Here is a 16,056-nt window from a genome sequence, read left to right as displayed (position 1 = left end):
CAATCATTTTGACTGCTTTTCGGTAATATAGGTATATACTAAGTTTCAGTCTTTTTAGTGTTAACAATTCATCTGACTAGAATCAAGAAGCCTCATCGAAGAAGGGGCAATGGGTTGATCTAAAAGTAATGACCGTGATCGATGGTCATCGAACCTGTTTAAAGATTGCGAAGAGGAATTCGATTCGAACGCTCTAGTCTAGTCGTAATTATCGTTGTATACGTACACATACACATACGTACGTGTACGTACGTATAATAACAGCAAAGGAAACGCGGGGAGAGATAAAAAGCGTTAGAGAATTAACAAGCATTAAAAATCACGAGTTCGCACACATTTATACAAGTTGAGCCCCTCATAATCTCGGCTTAATCTTTCGCAAAGTTGTTAATACCACCAGCGGGGCTTACCACTGTTAATTTAATATCCATACAACGTTAGCTCTTCGCCAACACATTGAATATATATCCGAATATCCGAATATCCCCGGGAATATCCACCGCGGGCGATAAAAAAAATCTATAAAAGCGAACGTGAAAGAGGGAGAAAGAGAGTACGACGGAGAGGAACCTACGTATATGCACGTATTATACTTTATAGAAAGCGAATCGAACGGCGAAGGAAGAGAGAACTAGAGGAACTCGCTGTTTCGTTTCCAGTTTCACTTGACGACCACCGAGATGACACTCATTTAACGAACAAACGATCGCGTTACGTATTTAAGAATGTTTGAGTCGCGAGCTGCGAAATTTGTGACTCGCAATTTCCTCGAAATTCATATTTAATTCCTCTGTTCGAGTGAATTGCAGACTTTTGCGATGGAAATATTCTGCTTTTGAAAATATCTGACGTTACAGCAGGCATGTGACCATGAAAATGGTTAGATTCCTATGAGGGAATTTCCTCGATAGACTTGGTGGCCGTTAATTTCTCGAACGAGAGTAACATCGGTGAATGAAAGGGTAAGGAATGAAGTTTACAGCGTGTCTTGAAAAAGGAACGAAGCAGTGGCTCCATTCAGTAGTTATACTAAAGAAAAGCCTTACGGCCGCGTGGAAATCCTTGGGAAGCCTCCCGGATATCCCGGAGCTTCCCACGATATCCTTGGGAAAGCCTCAGTGCTTTCCGGCTTTCCGGGTTCTTTGGAGAATTTGTATTTAATGAAGTGTCATCTACCTTAGATATTTTTGACCTAACTACGTAACATAAGCGTTGATCACACGCCTCGTTTAAATAGATCTATCGTTACGGACCCCAACATCCAACGAGTCCAGTGGCAATGTTTGGAATTTACGTACAGCCTGCAGTACATTTCACGATGTCATCTTAATTTGTATGCCATGTTCCTTTTCCGTCTCTACTCTTCTGAACGCAGTTCAAGGTTGACACTCTGTAGACATTTTCGATACAAAAACTTGAATACAGCTCGCCATTTTGTTATAACATATTTAACACGATTAATTTTACGATGTGCATCGTACATTTTTCGTGCCGTCGTTCTAGTCTTAATTCTTCCGTTCTGTATCGCACCTCTTTTTCTCCGTTTCTTTTCTTCTGTACGTGGTTTAAATTTGAGAACGAAGAGGGTTTCGGTGGATACCATAACATAACAAACATAATGATGGCGTCCGTTAGAAGAGGGTCTGCGAGGGCGAAGGCGGAGCATACGAGAGGGGATCAATATTATCTTCCTCCTCCACTTCCTCGCTCTCCCACTCTTCCGCCTCTGATAGAGGCCCTCCGTCTCTCTCTTTGCTTCCTCTCTCTCTCTCTCGCTCTTGCTACCCCCTCTTGCTCGAATTCACCCTGTTCACCTGTTTATACTCCGCCGCTCCGCCACCCTCGCCCCTCTTTCTTCTTCTTACTCCACCCTCGCGTTTCAGCGATCTCTTCACAACTTTATGCATTACACGCATACACCCTTGTATCTGTATTTGCTTCTTCGCTCTTTCCCATTTCTTGTGTATGCAACTATTTTCTCTCTTCTCGTCCTTCTTCCCTTCCGTCAGGCACTGTCCCTCTTCGATCTTCCGCCTTCATACGACGTCATACCATTATTTATCGATGATCAAAATCGCAAGAAGCCTGACGTTACGACACCTCGCGAAATCGACACTTCTAATCCGAGCTAAAGAGATATAATAGAGAATCTAAGCAGTGTAAGTTTTCCATTCGATTCTGGACGCAATAAAACCTCATCAAATCACGACCCCGACCCCTAATTCCGAAGACAGTTCGGGGGTTGAGCGTTCGGCTCAATCTACAAAAGCTTAAGGCTTATATAAACGTAATGAGGCCGTGACCAATCGAGGTTGCTCCCTCATCAATCAACCTCCTACCCTGAACGGGTCAGTTTCGTCACCCCAAGTTAGATCCCAGTACCCACCGTGCGTCGGCCGGCTCTCCACCCTCCACAGAACCGATTTTTGATCGTAAATAATGAAATTATCATTTTCGCATTACACGGACCCTTTATTACAACAAAACCGCTCTATTTTTTCATACACCTGGAAACGTTTACGTTGCAGTAGGTTAATAAACACGAAGAACTCAACTATGTGAAGTAGAAGTATTTAATTAGAATAGTGTACATGAGTGAATTTATTGAAAATAATGTAGCGTGACTGAACACGAGACCTTTTGTGAATGTACATAAATGCTAAAACAATAGACCTATGACGTCAGTACTTCGATGGTCAGTAAGGTACAGCTAGTGACAATGAAACTGAGCCAGTTTGGGCTTGTATTAGTTCCCCTAGGGGAACAAAATTCAAAACGAGTAATAAGTCTACGTTTTTGACGCGTCAAAGTTGTGTTAAAATTCAACAGTATCGATGCCAGATCGAGCATTGAAAAATAAGATGTAGACTTATTACTGGTTTTGAATTTTATCGCCCTAGGGGAAATTAACACAAGCCCAAATTGGCTCAGTTTCATTGTTACTAGCTGTACTGTAAGTTGTTAAGTATCATTTCGCGTTACTTTTGTAATCTCCAGTGGGTTCATTGTCATTTACTAACTTCCGATTGATTAAAGATCTTGGGTTTATTTTAAAACGTAAACCGCGAACAAGTCAGTCCTCAATGAGTTACGGCGTTCTTCGCAAATTGAAATAATGCAAACTGATTTAAAAGAATAGAAACGTTCCCCATCCCCATATCTTAACTGCAATAATCCTTAACAGGTCCGCCACCCCTAAACTCATTTCACCCCCGACTCACTTAGATCGTCTTTTCTCCGTCACGTATGGTTCTATTCCAACACCCCAAAGGAACCCGACAGCCACGTAGATATTACACGGGGGTGATTTGGCGAGTTAAATGGCACTAAGCAAATCGGATTAGAGGGGATGAATTTTCTCTGCGCGTGATACAAGTTTAGATACGTTTATATTTATTGCCGGCTTACTCCTCGTCTCGCATCATTTTTATTCCTTGAATCTATACATTTCTAAGAAACGTGACGAAACAGGGTCGCCAGGGGGTAGAGAAGTTCTTGGGAAGACCGAAGTTTAAGTGAGTCTCGAGAGTCGATAAACTTGTACGCCATTAAAATTCTATTCCACTGCTTCGGTTTTAATGTCATGAAAGTCGTTGAAGACGAATCGAAGATGATGGAAGACAAAGTGTTTTCCTTTTTCCTTCCATCGTTTAAGAATGGCGCTCTCGAACACGTGACAACTATATTTGGAATTTTTTAAGAAAGTTTCGTTCGCGACACATCATTGGGTTTGGCAAAGAACAGCCTCCGGACGAACCCCGTAAGCCAATGGGGTCGCAAGAGGATCGTAAGGGGGAGGAAAGCGGGTGAAGTTGATGGGAAGACGCCTGGGTGACTCGAGAATCAATAAACTCTCGGGAAGATGCGCGAGAGTCGTTTCCGTTTCCCTTTTCGTGAAGAATGGCCGCGCCCATAAACCAGAAACAGTTCTAAAGCATTCTACCAGCGGTACATAACATCGAACGTTCATCTAATTCTCCGCGGATGAAAGATCGGAGAAAAGATCGTGTAAGCATTCGTAAATGCATCAGAGGATTTCATCAAATCTTCCGATTGAGCAGTGATCGCTTTCACAATTTAAGTATAAATTCAACATAAAATTATGTTGGTAATTTATCAAGACATGTAAAAAATAAGGGTATACTTTGCGACAGAGTAAGGGTTCCCTATTTAGCTATTTTTGCTGTATTGTGCTGCAAGTTTACATTGATTTCATGATTTTCCAGATTTCATCGAGTATAGGGACTAGACAACTAGGTTTATTTGGATTTATCTAAAATCACTAATACAACTAAAAAGAGAACTTGACGAATTTCATTGATTTCATGACTTTTTCGAACTGGTTTTCACAGGAACGGATATTATTATTTTCTAAAATAAAATTAAATATATTAACAGGAGAATGTTTCATACGACGTGAACCATGCTTCTTAATTTTTCGATCGTCGAATAGAATTTTGAAAAATCCCGATTGCCGACGACGTTATTCTTCATTAGACGAATCTTGCACCCTTCCCTCAACGATTATGATAATTTTTCGCGTTCCACCCTCGCTCATCGATCTTCCACACTCTCCCCCATCGATTCAACCTCAAAACCACCCCTCCAGCTCCTAATTTCACCCTGAAACCGCCCCTTCGCACCGGAAACCCGACATTCACGGAAGAGCGACCATTATCCGGGTGCGCTCACCCGGATAATTGCCAGGGATGGCTCCTTGGGGTTTCAACGTCCAAAATGAAAACGACTTCATCTTTTACCGTCGTTCATAGAAAGAACATAGAAATTGGACAAACCAAAGATCGTTAAAACAAACAAAACGACAATGAAACTTCGTAATGCTTTTAAACGGTGGCCAGTTATGTGGAACGCATGTTACGCGTGTCGATCCGATCTATGAAGACTATCGATTCGTCTTGTTTCAGGTGTGGTTCAAGAACCGTCGCGCGAAGTGGCGGAAGCAGACGAGGAACGCGAACGCAGCCGCGGACTCCGTCGACTTCAAGCCAAATTTCGGCGCAGGCTTGAACACGTTCATAGGCCAATCGTTCGCGGATACGGAATCGTTGTACACGAGCTATGGTTACAACAGTTGGGCCAGCAAAGTCCCGTCGCCGTTGACGACCAAGAACTTTCCCTGGGTGAACTCTCTGCCCCTGACCCACAGCCAGATGAGCCCGGTGAACTGTTTCAACCCTACCACGTCGACGAACCACATGGGCCATCAAGGAGCGATAATCCCGATGAGCGGGACCACGGGCCAGATAAATTCGTCCGGCAGCGGCGGTGCGTGCCCTTACGGCGGACCTCCGGGGCCTCACGCGCCTTACGGGCCGCCCGTCTATCCGCACCATCACTACAGGACGGAGAACTGCACGATGATGGCCTCGAACAACTACAGAGACAGCATAGCCTCGTTGAGGTTAAAGGCAAGTTTGAACACGAGCCCGTTTGGGACTCCGGTCTCAGGACCGGCGAGTCCCGTTGGCTCCAGGGCGCCGTCGGTCGGATCGTTGAGCGCTTGCCAGTACGCGATAGAGGCTAGTCAGAATTCGCCAAACAGCGTAGAAGCGAGAGCGCAGGTCTGAGTGATCGCGTATTAACTCGCGTTACCCTCCCGAAAAGTCTAATACTCAATAAAATAAATGATAGAGAGAGAAAGAGAGAGATAAAGAGAAGCATAAGATTACTTCTTGTACGGTTACCACGTCCCCGAACTGTTTCTTTGAGACGCGTATTAGAACGTGTTCGATGCCAACATTGAATGCGTGTATTCACCCTAAATACTCGATGCAGGTGTTCAATATTAATATTGTATGCATGGTTACTTTCATTTACCATTATCACTGGGTACGTTCAATATTAATACTGATCGTGGACCTTATTCTTATTCGTTTGCAATATCCGCGCATCTGCATTTACGGGGTCTGTATAATTATATGATATCGTATGGGATTATCGTGTATCACGTTCATATAATACGTCTCGTATAGTGTATATTTCAAATTACATGTACATACTGTTGTACATAACGACGCATTGTATATATGTAGTACTCGTATGTACATGCATACTCGTAGCGACGTACATCGATTTCTCGATATAACTTCAAATTTAAACGAAACAATTACTCATTACGTTCGGTAGTAGGGCAGTTATTTTTTAGAAAACTGTATGAGCAACAGCGCACTCTACAATTAGAGACTACCGAACGTAATCACGATTATCAATCCGTTTCAGATTAATCGAATATCGATAGTCGCGATAGCTTTTCGTGACCGATTAGGAAAGAAACCGTAAAATGACCGCCCAATGTTTCAACCCGTCTTTCCATTGAAATCCACATTCGCCTTCTTTGTTTTACATTTGTACTTATATCGAGAAAACGCTACTATAGTCACTTTTACTGAGATCGACAAGCCCGAGACTTCTGTCGAACGTTTCAACCGCACAACGAATCGCACGGACCTCCAGAGGTACCAATTCCTGCGAACGGGCTGAATATGTGTGCAGGACGTCTACGACTCCTACTGGACATGATTCGTACCACGAAAACGACGTTAACCTTTCAGGACCTGTTCGAAACGCAGTCTGTTTTTGGAACGAGTCGAAAAGTCTGTGCAAGTCCGCTGTAAATGCAACAGAGGCTAGTCAGAGTTCACCAAATAATTGTAGAAACGAGAACGTTAAGATTACTACAGTTCCAAAGTATAATACTCAATAACTATATTAGATAAAGAGCCCCTGTTACGTCGTTAATAGATCCCGGGAATGTTGTTCGGATTCGAATACCTGCGCGTTATCGATATTGAATGCGCGTACTCAATATTAATATACAATATGTACGGTGTTAATATTGAATATGTGTTCAATACTAAAATTGAATGCCATTATTGGGTATTAATATTGTATATAAATAATGTAAATAATATAAATAAACAAGTAGGTACTCGGGTTTCGAGTTTCGTTTTTAATGTATATATACTTGGAATTTTTCAAGGGATAATCGGTCGAGGTTAGATCGACACGACTAAAAGTATAGGTCGATCAAAAATTAGAGAACGACCGTCGGTATACTATCTAAAGTGCAATACGTGTAGCCGTGTACATAACTGCTATATTTATTTTACGCGCTGATTTTCCGATTGATTTATTGTTACGACATACGCATGTATGTATATTATATGGCGACGAGAGCTTCCCGTCCTTCTCTCATACCCCCCACGATCACGCGAATTAATAATTTATTCGATCACCTCTTTCCAACGATAGCAGCAACGGTAAATAGTCGTCCGCCATAACGATAGATATTAGTTACCTAATTAGCGTAAGTAACCAAAGCGATCAGCGCGCGTTCCTTTTCATACATGTGTATAATAAAAAAAGGAATAAAGAACGATGACGCGCGTAATAGCGATAAGAGTATAACGTGTAATGTATATGTATAAACAGTGAAGAGATAAATAAATGATATAAGTTTTTTCCCTTTGAGCGAACGAATATTTTGTATGAAAGCGTCGTACGAATTACGGTTAAACATTAATTCCGACTACCCGCACGTTAATTATCTATAAATATGTATACATATCCTATCGATAGTGGTTGTAAATGTATATCTATTTAACATAGCGAATCAGATTACCAACACGTATGTTTTTCAATTCGCCCTGATTCACTCAGTAAACGTGTAGGTATAATTGCGTTCCTATTTGGGCGAATAACTGTACGATAATTGAACGACTAACTGATCGCTAATTAATCGATTGTAAACAATAATAAGTTGTACGATAATTGAGACGATAATTGATTAAAGGACTCCGTTTGTAATCTAGTCACGAATAAACAATTGATTAATTAATTCCTACAGAGTCCTGGTGGTACACATCATTTACATCGCGTCCCACGTCTATCGTCATTCTCCAAATGAACTGTTCTAACAGGCTTCAGGATTCTTTTGTTCTCCACTGTTCTATTGTACAACTCCGATCGTCCCTCTTCTCTGCTATAATTTTTCACTTTCTTCGATTGACCGTTCGATTTTAAGGATGTTTAGCCAGATACTTAAACTTGTTGCCAGATACTTGAATTTGTTTTTATAGATTCCTATTACTATTATAAAGCTAGCTGTAAAATTTTAAATCAATTCATGGGTTTTTGAAAAATTATAGTGACTNGGGGTATCCCTTCAGATTTTGCGAAATTTTCGTTTTTTGCCAATAGCTCCCAAACCGTTGGAGATACAGAAAAATTGCATTAGATCTTTCTTGTAGAGGGCGACGAGATCTACAATTTCCATATAAAAGTTTTTCGCTAGAGTCAATAGTTTACGAGTAATTTGCAAAAAACTGTTTTTTCATTTTTCGTTAATAACTCGTTAAGTATTGACGCTAGCGAAAAACTTTTATATGGAAATTGTAGATCTCTTCGCCCTCTACAAGAAACGTCATATGCAATTTTTCCGTAAGTCCAACGGTTTAGGAGTAATTGAGGAAAAACGAAATTTTTGGTCAAAAGTTCGCTGTTTCGACGATGGAATAGTCGAATTTTATCAGTACCCATAAAGTGCCAATTAATCACGCTTAACTTGTTAAATACTCAAGTTAGAAGAAAAATGCATAGAAAAATGCTTTCTTGTCATATCCTTTGATGTCAGTGCTTACAACTTCTGTATAAAAAGCTTCTCGCCAGCGTCAATAATTAATTGGATATTTCCTTGTATACTTTTTAGCACATATCTATTTATTATTAGCATTGTTCTTCCGACGTCTAATTCCTTTCTAATTATAGGAAATGCGTTTTTCTAAAAAACAAACTTTTGTGATTGACTGTATAGCCAATGCATCCTTAAGCACCAGGAATCGAAACAAACGAACTCCATACGAACTCTTTCCAAACCCTTTCCAGGACCTACGTTACATCGACCTGTTCGTGTCTGATGCTCAGAAGCCAATGAATCCTTGAATCGATGATTGGGCCATTTACCAGACAGTTACGGGCAACATCCTGAATCTACTTACACGCATAACCGAGCGTGTAACGTAACGTTTTAGGGCATAAGGCGATAAATTATGCACCCTCCCTTAGCCGGGAGGGTGGCGCAGGTCCCGGCTATACACGTATATACAGCGCGGTTTCCAACCCCTAAACTAAACTAAACGTATACATATCACGAGGATCGGTAATGGCGCGAGACGGGGCCAAGGACCAACGTACATACGTATGTATGAGAAGACGCCTGTGCGCGTGTACGTGTCTAAGTTATTACGCTCCGTATGTTTCCTATTATTACACGTATACGTAATACGTGATCTAGTATCTGATAAACGTACACCACGGAATATTACACGTTTCGTATAAATGAACAGGTTGTCACGCGTTCTGCACAAATGCGAATACAAGTCACAGATAGTAATCCATAAAACTATCTTCTTGTACTACGTACAGTGACAACAAATTTAACGACGGTCTGAACATAGCCTCAACGAAATTCGAGTTAACAATTAAATTACGTCGAGTTAAACCGGCAGATTCGACTTATTTCTTTTCTATCTCGTGGAAATCCACAAAGGTGTTCTCGTCGGGTCGTAAAACAATAATTTTTAACGATTCCGTCGTTTGAAGAAGATAAAGCGACGGCAATTAATAAAATCGTTTTAGAGTCCCAAGGAAACGTTGCGAGTGAAGCTTGTCTCAGATGTTAACGATTTTACGATCTTCTCGGGTAATAAAGATTAAGGTAGTAAAGATAATAAAGATAACAACAATTTGGCTCGAATCGTCTACGTATATTGTGCAGACAGAAGGTTCGATCGGACGATCTTCGTTGAGGAACGTCACTACTAACTGTATCTGTACATGCATACATATGTACTGCAGATAATACATACTGGACTGCAGATTTTTATGCAAATCAACAGGCGCAAGTAAATATTTATTCCCACGAGAAGTAAGTATACATTTGTTTCTATTTCTATAGCAAAAGAATTCGGGACTACTCAACTAAAGTGAACCGAATCCTCATATACGTATCACGATTTCCACTCACGATGATTGCGACTCTAAAAAAAGACTTTCAACCGTATTAAAAGGGGGGAACAATGGNGGGTATCCCTTCAGATTTTGCGAAATTTTCGTTTTTTGCCAATAGCTCCCAAACCGTTGGAGATACAGAAAAATTGCATTAGATCTTTCTTGTAGAGGGCGACGAGATCTACAATTTCCATATAAAAGTTTTTCGCTAGAGTCAATAGTTTACGAGTAATTTGCAAAAAACTGTTTTTTCATTTTTCGTTAATAACTCGTTAAGTATTGACGCTAGCGAAAAACTTTTATATGGAAATTGTAGATCTCTTCGCCCTCTACAAGAAACGTCATATGCAATTTTTCCGTAAGTCCAACGGTTTAGGAGTAATTGAGGAAAAACGAAATTTTTGGTCAAAAGTTCGCTGTTTCGACGATGGAATAGTCGAATTTTATCAGTACCCATAAAGTGCCAATTAATCACGCTTAACTTGTTAAATACTCAAGTTAGAAGAAAAATGCATAGAAAAATGCTTTCTTGTCATATCCTTTGATGTCAGTGCTTACAACTTCTGTATAAAAAGCTTCTCGCCAGCGTCAATAATTAATTGGATATTTCCTTGTATACTTTTTAGCACATATCTATTTATTATTAGCATTGTTCTTCCGACGTCTAATTCCTTTCTAATTATAGGAAATGCGTTTTTCTAAAAAACAAACTTTTGTGATTGACTGTATAGCCAATGCATCCTTAAGCACCAGGAATCGAAACAAACGAACTCCATACGAACTCTTTCCAAACCCTTTCCAGGACCTACGTTACATCGACCTGTTCGTGTCTGATGCTCAGAAGCCAATGAATCCTTGAATCGATGATTGGGCCATTTACCAGACAGTTACGGGCAACATCCTGAATCTACTTACACGCATAACCGAGCGTGTAACGTAACGTTTTAGGGCATAAGGCGATAAATTATGCACCCTCCCTTAGCCGGGAGGGTGGCGCAGGTCCCGGCTATACACGTATATACAGCGCGGTTTCCAACCCCTAAACTAAACTAAACGTATACATATCACGAGGATCGGTAATGGCGCGAGACGGGGCCAAGGACCAACGTACATACGTATGTATGAGAAGACGCCTGTGCGCGTGTACGTGTCTAAGTTATTACGCTCCGTATGTTTCCTATTATTACACGTATACGTAATACGTGATCTAGTATCTGATAAACGTACACCACGGAATATTACACGTTTCGTATAAATGAACAGGTTGTCACGCGTTCTGCACAAATGCGAATACAAGTCACAGATAGTAATCCATAAAACTATCTTCTTGTACTACGTACAGTGACAACAAATTTAACGACGGTCTGAACATAGCCTCAACGAAATTCGAGTTAACAATTAAATTACGTCGAGTTAAACCGGCAGATTCGACTTATTTCTTTTCTATCTCGTGGAAATCCACAAAGGTGTTCTCGTCGGGTCGTAAAACAATAATTTTTAACGATTCCGTCGTTTGAAGAAGATAAAGCGACGGCAATTAATAAAATCGTTTTAGAGTCCCAAGGAAACGTTGCGAGTGAAGCTTGTCTCAGATGTTAACGATTTTACGATCTTCTCGGGTAATAAAGATTAAGGTAGTAAAGATAATAAAGATAACAACAATTTGGCTCGAATCGTCTACGTATATTGTGCAGACAGAAGGTTCGATCGGACGATCTTCGTTGAGGAACGTCACTACTAACTGTATCTGTACATGCATACATATGTACTGCAGATAATACATACTGGACTGCAGATTTTTATGCAAATCAACAGGCGCAAGTAAATATTTATTCCCACGAGAAGTAAGTATACATTTGTTTCTATTTCTATAGCAAAAGAATTCGGGACTACTCAACTAAAGTGAACCGAATCCTCATATACGTATCACGATTTCCACTCACGATGATTGCGACTCTAAAAAAAGACTTTCAACCGTATTAAAAGGGGGGAACAATGGTGATTGCTATTGGAACGTCCGAGGCGAAAGAATTTTGAACGGAGACAATAAAAACCAATCGAATTATTTATATCGTTAATATTTAATTTTTTCAGCGGATCATAGAAAAAACGAAAGATATAGAATACTCTGGCGCTGCCTATTTTTAGAAAAAAATACATGCGATTACGTTTCGTAAAACGTATTTCGTGAAAAAATAAAATGATGATAATAAATGCATTGCGAGCGCAACTTTTGGAATGTAAATTTTGCTGTAATTTTTTTTAAAACTTTAACCGGAGCAGTGCCGTACCTCGGCCCAATGGCGAGACTCGCCCCGTATATATTGGAAGGGGTTGGAAGAGAATAGAGAGGGTTGCTTGGAGACCGAAGCGTGGAAGACGCCATCTTTGAGGGTCGAGGGTGGGCCACGGAGGCCACTAATGGGCTAATGAATTTAATGGAGGTCTTGTCCTCCTCCTATTTAAGTTAAAGAGTGCCTCTGAAGAGGAAACTACACGGTGGAAGTAACCGTGTACGTATACGTACATAGACAGTATAAGGGAAGCAAGTCATTTAAAACGAAGGGAAAGGGTGGAGATCGAAATTAAGTAGGAGAATCGAGGAGAGGGATCATCGACTGCAGAAGAGAACTAAATATAACAAATTTTTTAAAAATACAACAGTCATCTGATCTGTGTTAAAACGAGAATAGACCAGGACCAAGTATCTGCGAGATGTTAATCGGCTTATTGATAACGATTGCGGACGTCAAACAGCACAGATAAAGGAAGAAAGATATTAAATAGATACGGAAATTAAACACATTGTTATACTCGCGTACATGTTTAATATGTTTCGATTGATTTTATTTAATTTGATCCGACACGATTTTACTAAAATATTTGCCCAGCACTTGGGTCACGTGTGTGCTTACACATAACTTGCAGAAATTTCATTTCTTATCACCGTTCGATCCAGCTGTACAGTCGTGTTAGTTAATAATTTCATTATTGATTCTAAACTTGGTTGAAAGAAGATCTTGTTGAAAATGATCCTATTGACCGTAGTAGACCTCAATTAACGAGAATGTACAGGACCAAGGGACACGAAATAAATGTGGATGCTCGAAACGAACAAATCGGTGAGTCACTATGGTGTATGATTCATCGCGTTCCTAGCTTTTGTTTTATCGTTATTCGAGGAGAGTCGCTAGCACCTGTTCTTCAGTTCAGTTGAGCGGAGGATGGAACGCCTTTGAAGCGTTCGTTTGTAAGGTGGAGGAACGTAAAAGGGAACAGGAGTATGTAATCCCCTCGCTGGGTAGCGAGACGGCCACTAAGCCCCCTTCGGCCCATGATTTAGATGCTCCGAGGAGTATATTTTAAGAGTACCGCTCGCCCCCGAAAACTAAAACAGGACCAGTAACAGAGAAACGTACAAATCTAAGCGAATGTCACGAGCCACGCGTTCCGTTTGTTTCTGATTTCTTAATCCCACCAAAACGAGATCTTAAATAGCGGCTACTGCGGTAGAACGACTAAAGTATAGCGAACTCCTCTGACGCAAGTATAAACCTGGCTGAGATCAACACTGAGGAATTTGTTGAAAACTGTGATTTATACGTCGATCATTCACGTAACGATCGCAATTGCTAATCGTGATGTCATTGTTATCGACCTACGTTCGTGTACGTTCATCGGTTGAAAACATTTCACCGAAGGTGCGCGCGGGAGTGTCTCCTGTATTGTGAAAGATTGACAAATCTCGTTTTATTTTGACAATGTCACAGGAATAAAGACGTCTTCGAACGTCCGGAAGGAAAGATGGAGGAAAATAAAGGAAAGCAGCGGTAATCCACACCTCAGCTCCGGCAAACACCCCCTAGTCCCGAGGTCTTACCGAGGATTCCGGTCAATGTTTATTGAGTCTCTGCGCGCGCGCGCGCGTGCTCATCACGTACGTTCACGCTTCCTTATTCTCTGTCTCTATACGTATGTACACAATTCCATACCATCATTTTCTTCTCTCTTTCCATCTCACTTCAACTTATTAACTCCCATTTCGTTTCACCTCATAGGGTTTCGTCTCCTTTTTTTTTCATCTTCCGTCAGTCACGTTTCGACTCTTTTCGTTTCAAGTACGAACATTGTTGGGATGTTCGCCGATTTAGATTTAAACAATTGAAACTGCTCGAAGGAGAGAACAGTTTTAAAAGCAAATTTCTTAAAAGTTTAAAAGAAGGCATTTTTTTAAGTCATCGAGGAACGCCAAAACGAAAGGATTTCACTTTTTTAAATGACCGCGGTAATGCGTTTGTAGTTTACGTGAACTCGCAACAGTTTGAAGATTAACAATTTTTCGGTGAAGCGTACAAAACTTTGGACGCGTAGCGTGTATACGTCGTACGTATACTTTCATCTCTTTTCATTTTCTCTGATCTTATATACCTAGTTTCATCTCTTTTTAGCTTATCTAGTCTTATCTCGTTTTACGTGACTCGTTTCATCTTATGTACTTACTCTCATCTAGTTCTATGCGATTAAGTCTCATCTCATTTGAACCAACCCTTTCTTCTATTATTTCCGTCCCCCTTTCCCTTTATTTTTATTACCTTACCACATATATAGGTCCTTAATGCTCGCTGCTGATTTTCATTTATTTTCCACCCTCTTTCTTTAATTACATTTTACCGACTCCTCCTTCTGTAGTTTACTTTTGATTCAATATTTATACATACGTCTTATTCGTATACAATTTTGCACTTTAGAACATCTTGAAAACTTTTTCAAAGCTCCTCAAAAAACCCATTCGGAAATTATTAAGAAACCCTTTGAAGAATTATTGGGCTCTTACTTTCATTTTTCCCTCCTTTGGGTAACGATACGTTCAACCTTTAGATCCATTTTTTACCCAAAAGTACGGAGAAGGTAGGAACGAATTTACGCGCTACTTAATCGCAACCCTCAATTAAGGGAAGAAACAGTAGATTCAAATATCTGCTGTCTCTTTACCAACTTATATTAAACGTGCTTTTTGTTTTTAAAGGTTTGGATATGTCGTTACAGTAACTACAAACCTATCTTAAATTTGACTCAAAAAAGGCTATACCAAAGGTGGGGAACCTTTTTACCACTAGAGGACACATTTATGTTAGGCAGTAATAAAGAAGGCTGCTATCATTTTTTATATTTCACTGTTGGCATTTTCATTTGTTAAGCATATATTCATCCAGATCTTTAAATTTTAATAAAACCTACTTATTTAAATACCACCTCAAGTAAAAATGATATTAGCAGAAGAATTTTTACATACTTTATGAAGGAACACAATAAAAAAATAACAATATTAAATTATATATAACTTAATATTACCGATTATTCGTAGAATAAGGCGAGCATAGTGACAAAGCAGAAATTGGGTGACTCTGTAGTTGGGAAATTATATAAACATAATTTCTGAATGCACAATCGTTGATAGTTTCCCTCTTCCAAGGGTGCATACAATACCCGTGGGTCTCTTCAGCAGTAACTTCTTCTTTCTTCGGGCGATTTTGCCCCAGTTGGAAGCACGCGTAGACCGGGGATCCGAAAATCACGGGTCTATGCAACCGTGCTTCTTGACCTCGGAAACGCGAGAATAGTACCTACCTACTTACGTGCTAACGGGCGCACCAGAAGTCGACTACCTGCCTATCTGACCCTCCTATGGTTACATTTATAGACATTTGTAGAGTATTTAAGAAAGGCAAAACAGACAACAGACTCATCCGGTACGACGGTACGTACGGGCTCTCATCTGCTCGGATGCAGGGGCCCTGCGGGAGTCGTCCCGGGACGACTCCACATCCGAGTTCATCATACAAACAGATTCACACTCTCAAGTTGCACCTGGGCACGTGAGCAAGATCCTGGCAAGTAAACACAGAATGAGAGCCTGAAAACCCTGATCTAAAAAATGCATGATTAGAATTTTGCACATTGTTAGTCAAAATGATTCTACTTTTATTTCGTTTAATCAACTTTAAAAGACGCTAGACGTAAAACATG

The 16,056-nt window shown here is 40.3% G+C and overlaps 1 protein-coding gene across 2 annotated transcripts in view; it reads left to right on the top strand.

Annotated features, from left to right (window-relative positions):
• Ptx1 (pituitary homeobox homolog Ptx1) overlaps positions 1-7,850 on the top strand; it is a 23,236-nt gene extending 15,386 nt beyond the window's left edge. For both annotated transcript variants that reach the window (XM_026819541.1, XM_026819540.1), the window contains one exon: positions 4,926-7,850. In XM_026819541.1, coding sequence (XP_026675342.1) covers positions 4,926-5,588 — 663 coding nt within the window. In that variant the 3' untranslated portion in view covers positions 5,589-7,850. The remainder of the gene's footprint in view (positions 1-4,925) is intronic.
• The last annotated feature ends 8,206 nt before the right edge of the window (positions 7,851-16,056 follow it).

This window comes from Ceratina calcarata, unplaced genomic scaffold, assembly GCF_001652005.2.
Source record: "Ceratina calcarata isolate Rehan_Ccalc_2016 unplaced genomic scaffold, ASM165200v1 scaffold153.2, whole genome shotgun sequence".
NCBI classification, from domain to species: Eukaryota; Metazoa; Arthropoda; class Insecta; order Hymenoptera; family Apidae; genus Ceratina; species Ceratina calcarata.
This window is presented reverse-complemented; position numbering and strand designations above follow the sequence as displayed.